Here is a 15,447-nt window from a genome sequence, read left to right as displayed (position 1 = left end):
AACACAAGTGGGATGCAATCCATTGTTTAAAATGGCAATGTTGTAGCATTGGTATAAAGTCGACCCTTTGCCTTCTATAGGTAAACGGTTCCCCTTGACATTTAGTCCAGTCATGTGCAACTCTAGGTTGCAGTGCTCATCCCCATTTCCAAGCGTTTGTCCAAAGACAGTTTCCGTGGTCACGTGGCCAGCGCGACTAGACATAGAATGCTGTTACCTTCCCACCAAGGTGGTACATATTTATCTCTTCGCATTTTTACATGCTTTCGAACTGCTAGGTTGGCAGGATATTGCCTTCTATAGCATGTATTTATTCAGTTGATATACACAGTTGCCCTGTCTTGTTCTGTCTCTGGAAGATGAGAGAGAGTCACCCTATGACACCACAATGGCTGACTCCTTGATCTCAAGTTATGATCAAGAAATTTCAATAGACAAGATGCTGTTGATTTGCCCGTCCTACTGAATACTTATGTGTGCCCATAAGTATGCAAAAGGCCCATTGTTTTGTAATGATCTCTTGTTCCTCTAAGTTTCTTATAACCATTTGGTAATACCAAATGTGCAATCAGTTATTTAACTATTTCAATCTATCTGTGTATACTGTACAATGGACTCATGCTTTCAAACAATGATGATCATGTTTTTAAAAAGACAAAAAATGGGAGCTAAACTACCTATTAGATTAAACATGTAGCATACAATATTCTGTGCTTCTATTTTTTCATGCAAAGGTAAACACAGGGGTCCTTATTACCATCCACCCATGGCTGCTGGAGATACTAAAAATATATCCAGCTGCCATGGGTTCTGAAGGGGTCATGGCTGGGAAAGAAACAATTAAACCTCTCTTTGCAAATGCTACAGTCCTGACCGTTCTGTTTTTAAGTTAGAGGGAAGGAGGGAGGTGTGTGTGTGTGTGTGTGTGTGTGTGTGTGTGTGTGTGTGTGTGTGTGTGTGTGTGTGTGTGTGTGTGTGTGTGTGTGTGTGTGTGTGTGTGAGAGAGAGAGAGAGAGAGAGAGAGAGAGAGAGAGAGAGAGAGAGAGAGAGAGAGAGAGAGAGAGAGAGAGATTTAAATGTGGTGTCTATAACACAAAGGCGGACAAAGTATACGTACATCAAAGTAGGCAATACATCTGCAGATATTATTTAGCTGCAACTCTCATTAGCCTTAACTAGCACAGGAGGTAGGGAGGAATGTTGGGAGATCCCCCAAAACTGCAGCCTTCCAGCAGTACAGTATCTTCAAGGGCTGCATATTTTGCCCATCTTTCACTTAACGTATTAGCTGAAATTCTGTTCATGTAAGTTCCAAGGTGTAAGACTAATGATGTCATCAGCCAGGATTTTTTAAAAGAAATTAAACATGTCCTCATTAACCCTCTGCAAGTAATCCCTTTAATTGTTGGGAATCTGTGGGAGGCTGAGAGATGCGACGGAGAATTTTATAATGACAGCAAATAGTCACCACCAATAATATCATCCCACTGGTGCAATTTTCGATAATTAAAGATTTCCTCCTCCCATCCCTCAGCCCTCACAGGTTCCCCAAAATGGAAGGGGTTTCTTCAGACCTGTACAGGCTTCATGAGGGGAGGGGAAACATTTAATTTAAAAAAAAAACAGCAATATTTGACTTTTTTAAAAAAAGAAACATTTGAATGCTTTACTAACAGGCTAGATTGGAATTAGAGGGGGGGAATGCAGTGCAGAGGATGAAATTATACCTAAAGCAGATACTTCAGGACAGCTAAACTACCTCACAGGGTTGTTGTAAAGACAAAGTGGAGAGGAATATAGCTTTGTAGGATAAAGGAATAAATGAGTATATGTATGTATGTATTTATTTATTTATTTGATTTATACCCCGCCTATCTGGGCTAACAGTCCACTCTAGGCAGCTGTAAAAATAAATACCTGTGACAATGCAAGAGTGAAGGCAGTGAAGATTTTAATCCCCAAGAGGAAGTAAGCTCCAGAACTGGAGTCTTTCCTCCACCTGTTAATAGGAAGATCTACTCAAGGCTGCAATCTGACTGATTTATCTCCTGTTTTGGATGACTTTGGCACAGTCAGGTTCAATCTATTTTCTTGTCACTACATATTGTACAGGAAATTGCAAAACAGGCTAATACTTTTCTATGGATATACTCCATTTTGAATCACTGGCAGGGATTACTATGCTTCCCCCCCCCCCCTAGGATGGGTAAGATCTCTCCTTTTCAGTTCACTAAAGTGGCACTTTAGCAGTATGCCCCTTACCAATACATCTGGAAAAAAAATCCAGCTTTCCTCCATTCCCCCACAAAGGGGGAGACGGTAGAGGATGCAAAGGGTGATTTTTCTTCCCCCCCCTTAGAATTCAGTGCTGTGTCACTTGGATTGCAAACCAATTCAGAAATATATTACTTACCAGTAAATAAAAATTAGTAATAATCCAGCTTCGCGCCACCCACCCCCACAGAGGGGAAAGACAGCCTCCCCCCAATTTTTTTCCAGAACTATGCCAGTTGTTCGGCAAGCCAATTCAGTGGTATGTCACTTAGCAATACATGTTTTTAAATTTTCCCATTCTCCCATGGGAGGGGAATCAGGGGGGGACATGGAGACATGGAAGCAGAGAATGGGCTAAATAGGATCACTGAAACCAGTTGGTGGTACCTGCATCAAAGGATCACTCTAAATGGCATGCACCACTTTGAAGAGACCTTACTCTTACCGGATAATTTAATAGTCTAGTTGTACCCTGAGTTTCCCTGGATTACTGTTTCAAGGACTAAAGGATTCTTGCAATTCAATTACTGGCAGAAATTGAAATAAAATAAAATAAAATGGACAAGCTCCTTCATCATCTACTGGGTAAAAATGTACTTGTAAAAAAAATTCAGAAGTAAACCAAACAGTTCAATTTATACATTATCACAAATTTCCTCAATATGCAAACAGCGAATTTTTTTAATGAGGGGGTGTCCTCCCCATTACAAAGATCCCTGCAAACAAATAAATCCTTGAGAAAAAGAACACACAAAGAAATCTGACATTCTAATTGTTCTGACTTGAGCTTTGCAATCTTTATATACAATTCTCTTCCAGAGAAACTATCAATGATTTTATGTTATCTATGTTTTGAAGTCATTTTATATCAGCCGAAATAAGGCTAGAGCCCCAAATCACAGCTGAATGAAGTCTCCATTAAACACAGTTTTGTTGATGTAGCAGCGGATAAAACAATCCCTCTTCAACCTCTCCAAGCTGCAGAAAGTCCCCTATTTCTGTTAATGACCTGTTCCTTGCGCCTCATTCAACACAGCCCACTGCCTCTGGAAACGACAACACTCAGCAGGTGACAGCAAAATGGTCAACAAACAGTGCTGAGATATGTCATTTTCTTCAAATACTTTCCCAAGGAATGAAATGACATGCTATGGTATTCAGTACCCTGCTCAGATCAAATATTTCTTTATTAAACGAAACTACATGTGCCATAGTTGCTGCATAAAATGCAGCATTTTATTCAAGTGTGCTGCTTTGAGCTTCAATTGCAAAACAATTTGATATTTGTTTCTTTAGGCAAATCTGTCTGTCTGTCTGTGGCAGTCTGAATACCATAGTGCTCCATTTCATTCCTTGGAAAAGTATTTAAAGGAAAAGACATTTTTAAAAGTTCATGAAACAAACAACAGCTATTTCAGTTTTGCACAACCTATGCAAGTTACTTACATTGCACAAGTTAAAAATTACACAATCTGTACAAAACTATTGAGTCCATAAACCCAGAATATATCTCAGTAAAAATGCTGCATTTTTGGCTGGCAAATGTGAAAAATGGTCCTTGTACTAGCCCATCACTGATCTGCAGAGCAAGGGGCGAACCAAACTAAGCTAACCAAACCACAGACACAAGCCAAAACAAAAACCTGTAAATGAAGGTTTATAATCCTTCATTTATCTGGCTCAAATACACATAGCTACCAACAAAGAACAGAAACAAGGTGAACAAGTTGCAATTAATACAAAGATCATGAAGAGCCAAGTAGGAAAAGCAAGACTCTTGCATCAGCAAACAAGGGTTGAATTCCCAGGGAACAAAAATTGTACCATGTTTTGATTTATTAAGGACAAGGTTTGCAGAGGGAAAGTTAGAAAGCGTAAAATGAAGAAACTGAAGGGGAAAAGAATCTCAGATTTAGAATGCATTTGTCAGCTGAATAAGGTTAAAGGACACTCGAACTAAGCATTAATACTATACTAAAAGGCATGTGCGTGAACACGCACATGCGCACACACGCGCACGCGCGCACACGCACACACACGCACGCACACACACGCACACACACACACACACAAGAACAGGTTGGTCAGATATCCTATCTCATCCCACTCCTAGTAAAACTTTGAAGTCTTGCATCAATTTCAAAGTGTCATACTTTATGTTTCTTTATAGGCACATTCAATTTACATCTTTCAAGACTCACAGTAAGAATGAGAGAGTCTTGGTTTTCAAAGCCTACAATGTGTTTTAGTGAAGACAATGGTGCACAAACTGCTTCACAGGATTGGAAAATGCAATAAATAAAGATGTGCATATTTGAAAAATGTGCACTAAAATTTAATGGGAAAAATTTCAAAATTCATTAGCAAAAACCCATATAAATAATGCATGGTTTTGGAAAGGTAAGTTCAACAAAATACACATGCTACTACCTTTTACCTTGGATCCCAGTTGAATAATAACAGTAAAATAGTAGTGATAATGAAGCAGACTTGTTCGTTGTAGATTGCTGGATTTAGCCAGAATATATTCCAGTGGCTGACAGAAAATAATGTGTTTCAAGTGATGAAAACTATAAAATCATCAGCAAAGGTGCCATCAATATATTGATTGATACATGCACATATCAGTCTATACAATGATCAAATCCTCTGCAAAGGAAACAGAGATCTGATGTGCCTTGAACCCTGTTTGAAAGGCATGATTTGTATTTAAATCTCGTAGTAACACAAATCCCTTATTATTCTCAATCTAGTCAACTGTTAAAGCTCAGCTATAGAGGTATAGTTTTAATAGAATCCATAGACTAACAGTTCAAAGTTCCCATTTTAAATCACAGAACTCCACTGTATAAAATTAGGACCAGCGTGGTAGACAAAAAGGAACTCAGGAGAGGTTGGCTTGGTATGTGGGATCGTGCATGCTGGAGAGCAGGGGCAGAGCTGCCACCCCAAATTTTTCTGCTTGGGAATATTCCAGACCTTCTCTGCACTGGCGTAGAAGCCCAGTAGTATGAGTCACAGAGATCACAAAGAAGGATTGTGTCATCCAGCATTATAAGAATCTCAATAGGATGATCAATAACGAGAAGACCAGAGTAAAATATTAGGTCATGGAGACACAGGTGAAAGTGACATGTGCATGCTTGGGGAAACAACTAACCCTTATAGAAGTGCAAAATGAGATCTTCAAAAGCCAACTGATGAATAAGAAAGGTCAATAGCCATGGTTACTCAGTGATAATTATAAAAGAAAAGGGTTGAGATGAGAGCAGTGGAGTAGAATGCTCTACTTTGAATTCCTCACATATTACTGGAGAGGAGCATGGATACTAGAACAAGAGTCAAGAATGAGTCAAGAGCCAAGCCATGCTCAAAATCTACTTTTATGTTTTTCAAGAGTTATCTAGCTGCTAGTGTCCATAATCCACCTGGCCCCTCAGAGCATCCAAGTCCCCAGTTATTCTACAGGTAACACCAGATCCACCAGGCTGAAGCCACAGTATGCAGAGACAGACTTACATCAACCACCATATGTCTCACCCAAAATCTTGTGAGCCTTTAGGTGACGCTTGGAGAAGGTTCTGTGAGGTCTTTTCCATGTGGCTTGGCTACCTACCTAGCTACAGATCATGGCGTATCTGACTAGACAGAGTTTTAAAGTGTGTTAATGACCTAGCAATGTCCCAGACAGGAGAACTGTGAACAGAGGTTAGGAATACTCTGTAATGTCTTGATAAGACTTATGTAATATCCATGATAGAGAAATACTCTTATTGTGAAAAATATGAAAAGCTCAGAAGCAGGACAATTTTGAGAAGAGGTTCTAAGGATACACAACTAGGGACAGTTGTAGCTTTCATGTATCACTCGTAAGCTAGTTGAAATGACGTCAGTGGGGCACCTGGTGTCAGAGGCTGGGTCTTAAGTCCTGACTTCACATTTGTGTTCTGTACACAGAGGTGGTCTAAAAAGAGCATTGTCTGAAATGTCTGACAGAAATAATCAGGAAATATATTGAGTGACAGACATGGAAAGGCAGCAGATGCCTTAGTAAACTGTTATCAAACACAAATTTTATTTTCCTTATTATTAGTCAATTCTTTCATTTAAGAAAAGTAGAACTGGTATCTGTCTTTTTTCCCTCTAGGCCTTTTAGCTACTACTTGTGGTTGCTTGATATTTGTTGCTTCATGTGACAAGGATGCTTCTTTCTCCTGTCACTGACATTACCTGTTAATCAACTCAGTGTTTAACACGGCAAAGAAAAAATAGGCTCCAGTCTTCCATGCAAGTAGCAGCTCCTATATTCTAAGATTGGTCTATGCTTTATTTAATACAACAACCCTCTTAATTCTGCATTTTTAAATCATGACATCTCCAGCATTATCTGTCCTCTTTTGTATGACTGTTGTTTTCATGAATATTGTATATGATAACACAGCTGATAGATTATATTAGTAGGCACTCTTGTTTTTACAAACTTAATTTTGTCTCTGGATTCCTCTCCTTGCCCCAAACCTATAGTCATATGTTTTGAGCAACAAACTTCTATTTTAGATGAAAGGCTTATTGACATATGGAACATACTACTTTTTTGCCACATGTATGCTAATCAGACATGCCGTGATAGCTAAAATACATAGTAAGATCCAAAGTAATGCCAACACTTCACAATTTCTACAGTTGAAGTGGGAATGTTATAAACCTCACTTCTGATTGTTTTACAATATAAAAGTATAAGGTATGCCTTTTAGTTTAAGAAATTTGAAAAGCAACTTATTTAAATATGCAGAATTATCTTGAGTTGTTCATACGTGAACTTAAAAGCCATGCAACACAGGAAAATTAAGTAATTATGCCTCCAAGTTATTTACTGCAATTAAGCTCATTTATCATATGCAAATTAGTGCAAACTGGTCTCATTAGTTACTAAATTACTCAATATGAGCTGAACAATGTAGCACTCCAGTTTGTAATGAAAAATCCCTGTAGAGGCAAGCAGGATCAATTAAACTAATCTGCATATGCAAATACATTATCTAACTTTTACTTTCCCCTGTATTTAATCCTACATTTTCTGGTCATTCTTGATTATATAAAAAGGATAGGGTCAATCATTGTCTTCATTATATCTTTGTCTTTACACAGCTGAAAAAAGTAGTAAGATCCTATGAAGGTGCCCATTTCCATAGAGACATGTAACTCAAGTTTCTCACAACATTTTCCAATAAAGAGGGGGAAATCATTACTGCACAGAAAGGAATGAAATCCAGAATATCCTCATTTTTTATGAGCTGTAGCTTGGAAATTTCTGTCAAAGATAAAGAGAAAATCATTTGGATGTCTGAATAAAAGTGTATGTGGATTAATTAGCTAGCCTCTGTTCTGAACAAGCTATTTCTTCTTATATAAGGCATTCAACTATGTTTTATATAAGTTCCTGGGTTTGAAAATTGCTGCCACTGAAGTGACTATACCAGCAGTTGCAATCTTTTTGGTAATTAAGAACTTCTCTCTCTTGTCCTGTGGCTTCCCAACAATGAAAGAGATTCCACAGAAGCCTCAGGACCTAAGAAACATTTTCTTACCAAAAATTGTGATGACAGATGATGTCAGCAGCCTAATGTGACATAACTTATTATACAACTGTATCTCTGCCACTGTCTTGCAAATGCCACATAACTATGAGCTAAATCAAATTAAGACCCACCTAGAGCAGTGGTTCTTAACGTGGGCGATAATGCCCCCCAGGGGGTGATTTCATTTTTCAGGGGGGTGGTAGAACAAAATGGGGTGGCGTGGGGCGCTGGAGCAGAAGGGGGGTGATAGGGGGACACTGGAGCAAGCCACACCTGTGAAGATGGCTACAGCCTTTTTACAGTGTGCATGAATATGTATTTTCTTCCAATCTTAATTTAGTTTCAGAGTTTTCGTCTTGAAATTTTTAATTCCTGCATTGCGGTTTGTTTGTATACCCTTTTAATGTTTCTTTTTGCGTCTTAAAATTCCCTTGCAACTAAATCATTAAATGTTACTTTTTGGGGTCATTTCATTTTCTTGCAATTGAATTTTGTTTTCAGGGGTCATTGGATTTAAGTGTCATAAATAAATAAATAAATAAATAAATAAATAAATAAATAAATAAATAAGATATCATCACCGTGGGGAAGAGGGTGATGATAACTTCCTCAATGGCTCAAGGGGGCATTTCTTTCAAAAAGGTTAAGAACCACTGACCTAGAGTACATTCACTGAATTCAATGTGACTTAAGTTATTTAATGAGTAAAAAATCCCATTCAATGCCAATGAGTTCATTCTAGGCAGGGTTAATAGCCTTCCAGCACTCTCACTGTACACAATACCAATTTAAAATTTAAAAAAGCCTCCCAACACTTCTTTGAAAAATCACATTAGAGTAGTGAATGTTAAATGTTTGCACATTGATTTTTTGCAATAATAAGAACATATCCTCAGTTCTGACTTTTTCACTGAATTGATTTTATTCCCGTATGAGCTGGGTACAATGCCTACTACAGAGAGAGGAATCCCCCACTGGGCATAACCAACTCTCGTTCTCCTCTCTATGTCACAAACACACAAGCATTTAGTGATCAGACCATTGTAGAGAACAGGTGACCTGTGAGTGCTCCCCATTTCCATATCCACCCTGTCTCCTTATGCTCAGTTTTAATTCCTCAGCACAGACAGAGAGGGTTGATTCAGAGCCAAACTTTACTAGGAAGCTGGTGGTGACGAAATGAGTGGCCTCAAACAATGATGGCAGAAAACCTGGAGGAAACCTAACTGATTGTGGCCTAGAGCCCTCTGGAAGACCTATGCCATGACAGTGCTGTTGTTAAAGACGTCACCTTTTTTTGTGCCACCATTGCATCTCCGCTGAGTTGTCTAGCGCAGTGGTCCCCAACCTTGGGCCTCCAGATGTTCTTGGACTACAACTCCCAGAAGCCTTCACCACCACCTCTGCTGGCTAAGATTTCTGGGAGTTGAAGTCCAGGAATATCTGGAGGCCCATGGTTGGGGACCACTGGTCTAGTGGAGCTTTTTTGAGAGGTCACATTTGTGTATAAAAGCCACTAGATGGGATGGGAGTGGGTAGAAGGGCTGGTGAATGTCTCCCAGCATGCTTTAAGGAGATAACAGTAAAATCCTTTCTAGAAAAGCCCTCATGGCATCCCATGGGATCAGATAATTACTGCCTATTCACTAATATTCCATTCCAGGGCAGGGTATTGGATCATGTGGTAGCTTCTCAAGTCCAAGAGTTCCTGAATGAGATGGATTATTCAAAGACTCTTGAAGCATTTCAGGCCTGGTTATGGGTTAGAATCTTATTTGGCCACCTTGATGGATAACCTGCACTAAGAACTGGACAGGAGGAATGTGTCCCTTTTAGTTCTGATGAACTTCTCAGCAGTTTTTGATACCACTGATCATGATATCCTTCTGGACTGTCTCACTGGGATACGACCTGGATCCACTGTTCTACAGTGACTCCACTCCTTCTTTGGGATTTACAGAACAGAATAAGAGCAATGATTTGCAGAAAAAAAATAGAAGAAAGTAACTATTTTAATATTAATTGGTTATATTTGGTCTGGAGCCATGACATTTTATAAACTCACACCTGAAATACTTACCCATAGTCACTGAAATCCTGTTATTTCACATATTAAGTCACAACTAGAGTAGGCCTATTTGATTCAATGGAACTTGAGGAGCTCACCAAATCCCCCTTTATTTAAGGGGCCTACTCTAGTGCAATTTATTATACTAAGCAACACAATTTCAGCTACCGTGTTCTATTCTTCATTAAAACACTTCTGCAGTTTTCTTCCCTCAGTACATACATAATTGTATTGTGGCTCTACAAGATCCATTTAATTTCAATTTGTCACTTTTATTATGTATTATGATTTTATATAAAGATGTTGAATTTATTTTTCTGTATATTACAACAGTTTTATGTTAATAGCACTTTTCTCTTCTGTTTAATTAACTGCTATTCCTGTTAGTTTACAATGCATTTCTTAGTTTCTGAGATACAACTGGACTCTTTGTTAAAATACACAAAAAGGTTTTGCTCCTACAGGTTTCCTTCACTGGCCACTGCATTGTAGTGCTTTTATAAAGGCAGGTGCATGGCATGCTAAAACAATACACACCACTTTCTAACTGTCATTGTCATTTTGCATTCACTTATGACTTGTTCTTATTTTCTCATTATTAGCCTATACTCTTCTAAATACTGTATCATTTTCAAATTTTCTGGCTTTAATTTGGACAAAAATACTGTAGCAGTTTGGTGCATCCTCCACTCTCTGGGAATTCTTACATCAACTGATATTCAGTATAACAGTCATGGCAAGTTTAAGACCAAAACACTGGAGATGTTTGATATCTGCAGTGCTATACCTTTACTCATCTATTTATGCTTTGAAAATCCTTTCACTTCTCATATTTTAAATGAATCATTCCCGTGCCCCCCAAGTCTACAATAAACAGATTGTAAAGGAACATCAAACAACCTTCAATTAAAATTCTATAATAGTCTTCTGAGATACAAGAATAAGGTCAGGATGAACTGTACACATTTCATAAATAGGACTCCAATGGGTTGTATACAAATCTATTTCAATTAGCACCTTCTGTATCTTTATAATGACACAAATATGAGTATAAAACCTTTTAAACACTTTTATATCCTTCTGATTTAATACCAGAATTAAGTAGATGCTTAAGCTTCATGTAGTGAAATCAATGGGACTTAAAAGTACTCAGTTTTGTCCACGCCATTTATTAATATATTTTCATAGTAAATGCAACTAATTACACAACAGAAATTTTTTAAAGGTGCTGCTTATTTATCTTTTCTTGAACAATCAATGAGGCAAAACTCCTGTCTTATATGAAAAGCACTAAATGTAGTCTTTACATATTTAATTTAGAAAGCTATGTGTTCACTTGCAAAATAAGAACATGCAAGTTCAATTTGAAGCAGGTTACCAAGAGCCAAGTCATAAGAACAAGAAATTAACTCAATTCACAATCTCAGTATTTGTGAGAAATTCACTATATCGATAGTTTTAAACTCTCTACCCTTCCATAAGCTTTAACATATGGTCATTATTCACAATAATTCTGAAATCTGCAGCTTTCTACTACGGAACAACGCCTTCTTGTACTATTAATTGAAGAAGAATATTTCTTATTGTTTGATATGGTGACTATATTCTGAATTATTAAAAACCATTATTTATTGTGACTGGGAATTAGCCTAGTCTCTTCAAGGTTAATATTTGATACCCCCTTCTCTGTACTCCTTTTCCAATGTATCTGTGAGGAAGGGTTCAACAGCTATTGGTTTCACTTTTCATCCACAATGCCTTGTTGTATCACCCAAATCAGCCAACTGCAATTTCATAAGTGGTTTATTTCAAACAAGCTAACTGATTGTCCAGTTATTAGCCATAGTTTAATGTTTATAAACATGTGGGCATTTGGGTTTGGGTGACACATGAAACTATAGTTATTTTAAAAAGAAAGTCACGGCTTCTATCTTGTTGCTTATGGCTGCACCAGAGGACTAGGAGAAGTCGTAAACACAGATACTGGAGGCTGGGCTGTTAAAAAAAGTGGTGTTTTCTCTACTTTCCATCACAAGAAAGCATTCAATTCTGATCAAATTGATCAAGAAAGCATATTTTTTCTTATAAATAATGGATATTTTCAAAGCAGAAAAAAAACCTAATAATCCAGGAGAGTTTTAAAAAGCATTTTACCTATGTGACAGATATTAGTTTTGATCCTGATATTTTAAGAATGATTCCTGGATGGAATTTTGAGTCAAAACAAACTCAGCGCATGTACAACACTTTAAATACTTGTCAAGATAATCTGTTTGGAACACACCACTACACGAAATTTTGGGAAACATCATACTCATAATCTATTAAGATCTGGAAGATGTTATTTTCAAAAGGATGAGCAATATTATTTTGCATGTGATCATTAACATAGTCATCAAGGGAAGAAAGGGATCCTGGAAAGTCAAATCAGGGGAGAACAGTGAAATCTTAAATATGAACAAGACCACAATTAAAATCAATCAGTCAATCAATCACAGCATAGTGATTTGTACTTCTACATACACAAAACATTATCTGGGGGAGCCAACAGCTACTGCACAGTGCAATACAACAAAGTTTTGTGAAATCTAAACTATTACAGCACAAATACTTGCCCTCCCTCTCTCGTTAACATTCTTTCAATCATGGCTTTCTAAAAGAAAACATTATTTTGTAAAACTCTTATCAGGTAAACTGTGATTACAATACACACTATCCAAATAAATGACAGGAATCTTTGACCTTGTGATTAAGTATGTTCAACTTTTCCATTTTGTAAAGCCATTGTTTTTACCTGTAAAATGTGACTTCCCAAATGTGACTCAAATACTTCAGTGGCAAGTGCACTGGGGCTTCTCCTGCGCTGGGCACCTATAACTGAATAAAAAAGCAATTATGTTGCAATCTCTGCACATTCAGTCACAATTCATGCCTGATCTGAAACCAACTCATTGCATGTAGCTGCCAAATATTTTATTCATTCTCACATTCAGAATTAAATAGCAATAGCCAAAACACTTAGGGATTTCCCATAGAGCTCAAAGGAACACTTGTCTTTCAACGACCGCATTGGTGCATACATGGGCAACAGAAATTGCTACAGGGACTTAGAAATTTGTGGTTATCTCCAAATTTGTGGCTTACTTGTCTCATCTACTTCATCAGGTTATGTGACTGAAAGCTCCCACAAGCCTGGATGGAGATATGGAGCTATATAGAGATCTTCTGTTCCCTTCTTTTAATTTGGTTATGTATGTACTTATGAGCAGATCCAAGTGGAGGAACTTGAGAGAAACAAAACCTTATGGGGACCCCACTGTGCATGGGCAAAGTGCACACAAAGGGAATAATCGTGCTGGTGAAAGATTTTCAGTGGCTTGGATCTATATAATGGTAACTTGAGTTCTCTGAAGTGACAAAGCTTAGAGGTTATGACGCTGAACAGATTTTCAAAAAACCAGATCCTTTGTTTAAAGAACAGCATCAGAGGGCTCACAGCAGCAGAAAAAAAATTGTGGACTGCATTAAATTAAGTATAATAAACTTCAACAAACCACAAATAACAATATAACAAATGTTTCACAAGTCAATATAATCAGGTAGGTCTGTGGGATTGCAAAACATTTCTAAAATCGGCAGAGGTGCTCCTACACTTTAAGGGCCACATAACACATGGTATTTAATATGTAGTTTGTGGTAAAATGAATCTTTTTTTTCCCTTTCAATGGCCAGAATTGTAAGAGCATTTGCGTAGGTTTTGTGTAAATTGCCATCTCTATTTGCAGCTGACAAGGTAGTAGGGCACATCTCAGCCACTTGCCTGATTATGCACCAGACTGTGCAACCAAGAGGTGCTGTGGCATCTTGTTAATTATCAGATTCTACAGGAACATCCACAGGAATCCAATCAATAAATAATAGCTACCAAGAGGATGGAGTTGTGTCTGTGGGATTATTTGTTAACTCCTTCCTTCAGTGCCATGATCCTGATGAAGATCCCTCTCTCACAAGGCTGCCTTCTTGTATTCCAAGAAGCAGTTTATGTACTGTATATGATTCTCAAAAGTATTAAATACATATTTAAGGTTTTGGCCTAAGACGTTCTAAATGTTGTCTCATCTTTTGCCTTAAAAGTATACATACCACCTTAGTCTTACGTCTTTAATATTCACTCCCTGCCAGAAGACTGAATGTATTACTGCAACAGGTAGTGTCAAGATACTCTTAATTCTTGTCTGACAGTTTCACCCTCTTTCATTTTTTTAAAGCAAAAAGTGGGTCCTGCTGGAACCTAGACTCGCTGTGGGTGGAATTTGTGATGGTGTGCAGGGGAAGGATTGAGTATTCTCCTGCTGCCCAGAGCTGATATTATGCTAATCTATCTTCCTGCTCTTGATTTCATAGAATCAGAGTCATAGAAAAGTGAAGTTGGAAGGGGCCTACAAGGCCATCAAGTCCAACCCCCTGCTCAGTGCAGGAATACAATCAAAGCATATCTGACAGCTGATTATCTACGTTTTTCTTGAATGCCTCCAGTGGTGGAGCACTCACCAACTCCCAAGGTAACTGGTTTCACTGTTGTACTGCTCTAACAGTTAGGAAAATTTTCCTGATATACAATCGAAATCTGGCTTCCTTTAACTTGAGCCCACTGGCTTCCTTTAGCTTGAGCCCATTGTTGCGTGTCCTGCACTCTGGGATGATCGAAAACAGATCTTGTCCTCCTCTGTATGACAGACTTTCAAATATTTGAAAAGTGCTATCATATCATTTACAGAAAAGACATGAGGCTAAGATCAGAAATAGAATACTTCTACATGGAACACTGCAACATCCTTTTGGACCACTTATTGTCTCCCTGTCTAAAGGCTGTTTGGTTTTCCTTGTCAGAAAAATATCTGATACTCAGCCACTTGTTCAGGGCAAATAGAGTAATTGAACAGCACATGTGACTCTGTAACAACCACCAATGTATTTCTTTACCTTAAAGAAAAGTACCGTATTTTTTTGCTCCATAAGACGCACTCCCCCCCCCAAATAGTGGGGGAGAAAGTATGTGCGTCTTATGGAGTGAATACAGTAAAAAAGGGTTCAACCACCACCACCCAGAAGCCTCCCACTGCCATGCTGGGAAGCCTCTGAACTGGCACCAGAGACTGCTTGCTGTTTGGACCTCACCATTCTGCACTGCTGGCTTTCCAGGATCTTCTTCCTGGAGCCCACCTGGAAAACCAGCAAAGCCAACAGGCTTATGGCAGCAGGCAGTGAAAACAGCCAAGGACCAATGGGGAAAGAATGATTCTAGAGAGACCAGGGGAAACCACAAACACAGTCCCCCACTTAGGCAGTTGATTTTCCCAAATCACAGGGGTCAGCACATACAAAGTGCAATAGATGAGCCTCACCCTGGGAAAACCACTTTGATGATCATGGTATCTCCCCTGCCAGGAATGAGTTGGAATGGCCCCTGAACCTCCTGCCCCTTTCTTTGCCTTGTCCCCCAAAGGCATGGTGACCCCCGGCTGC

General features: G+C 38.4%; 1 protein-coding gene, 1 long non-coding RNA gene and 1 pseudogene across 21 annotated transcripts in view; all 3 read right to left on the bottom strand.

Moving 5' to 3' along the window:
* The window catches only part of LOC144588816 (uncharacterized), a 44,610-nt gene extending 36,551 nt beyond the window's left edge, over positions 1 to 8,059 (bottom strand). Inside the window, exon 1 of the long non-coding RNA XR_013544529.1 lies at positions 8,005 to 8,059. This is a non-coding gene — a long non-coding RNA (uncharacterized LOC144588816). The remainder of the gene's footprint in view (positions 1 to 8,004) is intronic.
* NPAS3 (neuronal PAS domain protein 3) overlaps positions 1 to 15,447 on the bottom strand; it is a 932,663-nt gene that overhangs the window by 460,050 nt on the left and 457,166 nt on the right. For all 20 annotated transcript variants that reach the window (XM_020788420.3, XM_072986345.2, XM_072986346.2 and 17 more), the window contains one exon: positions 12,716 to 12,798. In XM_020788420.3, coding sequence (XP_020644079.3) covers positions 12,716 to 12,798 — 83 coding nt within the window. The remainder of the gene's footprint in view (positions 1 to 12,715; positions 12,799 to 15,447) is intronic.
* LOC140703484 (U1 spliceosomal RNA) lies at positions 15,233 to 15,377 on the bottom strand (annotated as a pseudogene).

The sequence above is a fragment of the Pogona vitticeps genome, chromosome 1 (assembly GCF_051106095.1).
Source record: "Pogona vitticeps strain Pit_001003342236 chromosome 1, PviZW2.1, whole genome shotgun sequence".
Classification (NCBI taxonomy): Eukaryota; Metazoa; Chordata; class Lepidosauria; order Squamata; family Agamidae; genus Pogona; species Pogona vitticeps.
Note: the sequence above shows the minus strand (reverse complement) of the source record. Positions and strands in the feature narration are given on the sequence as shown.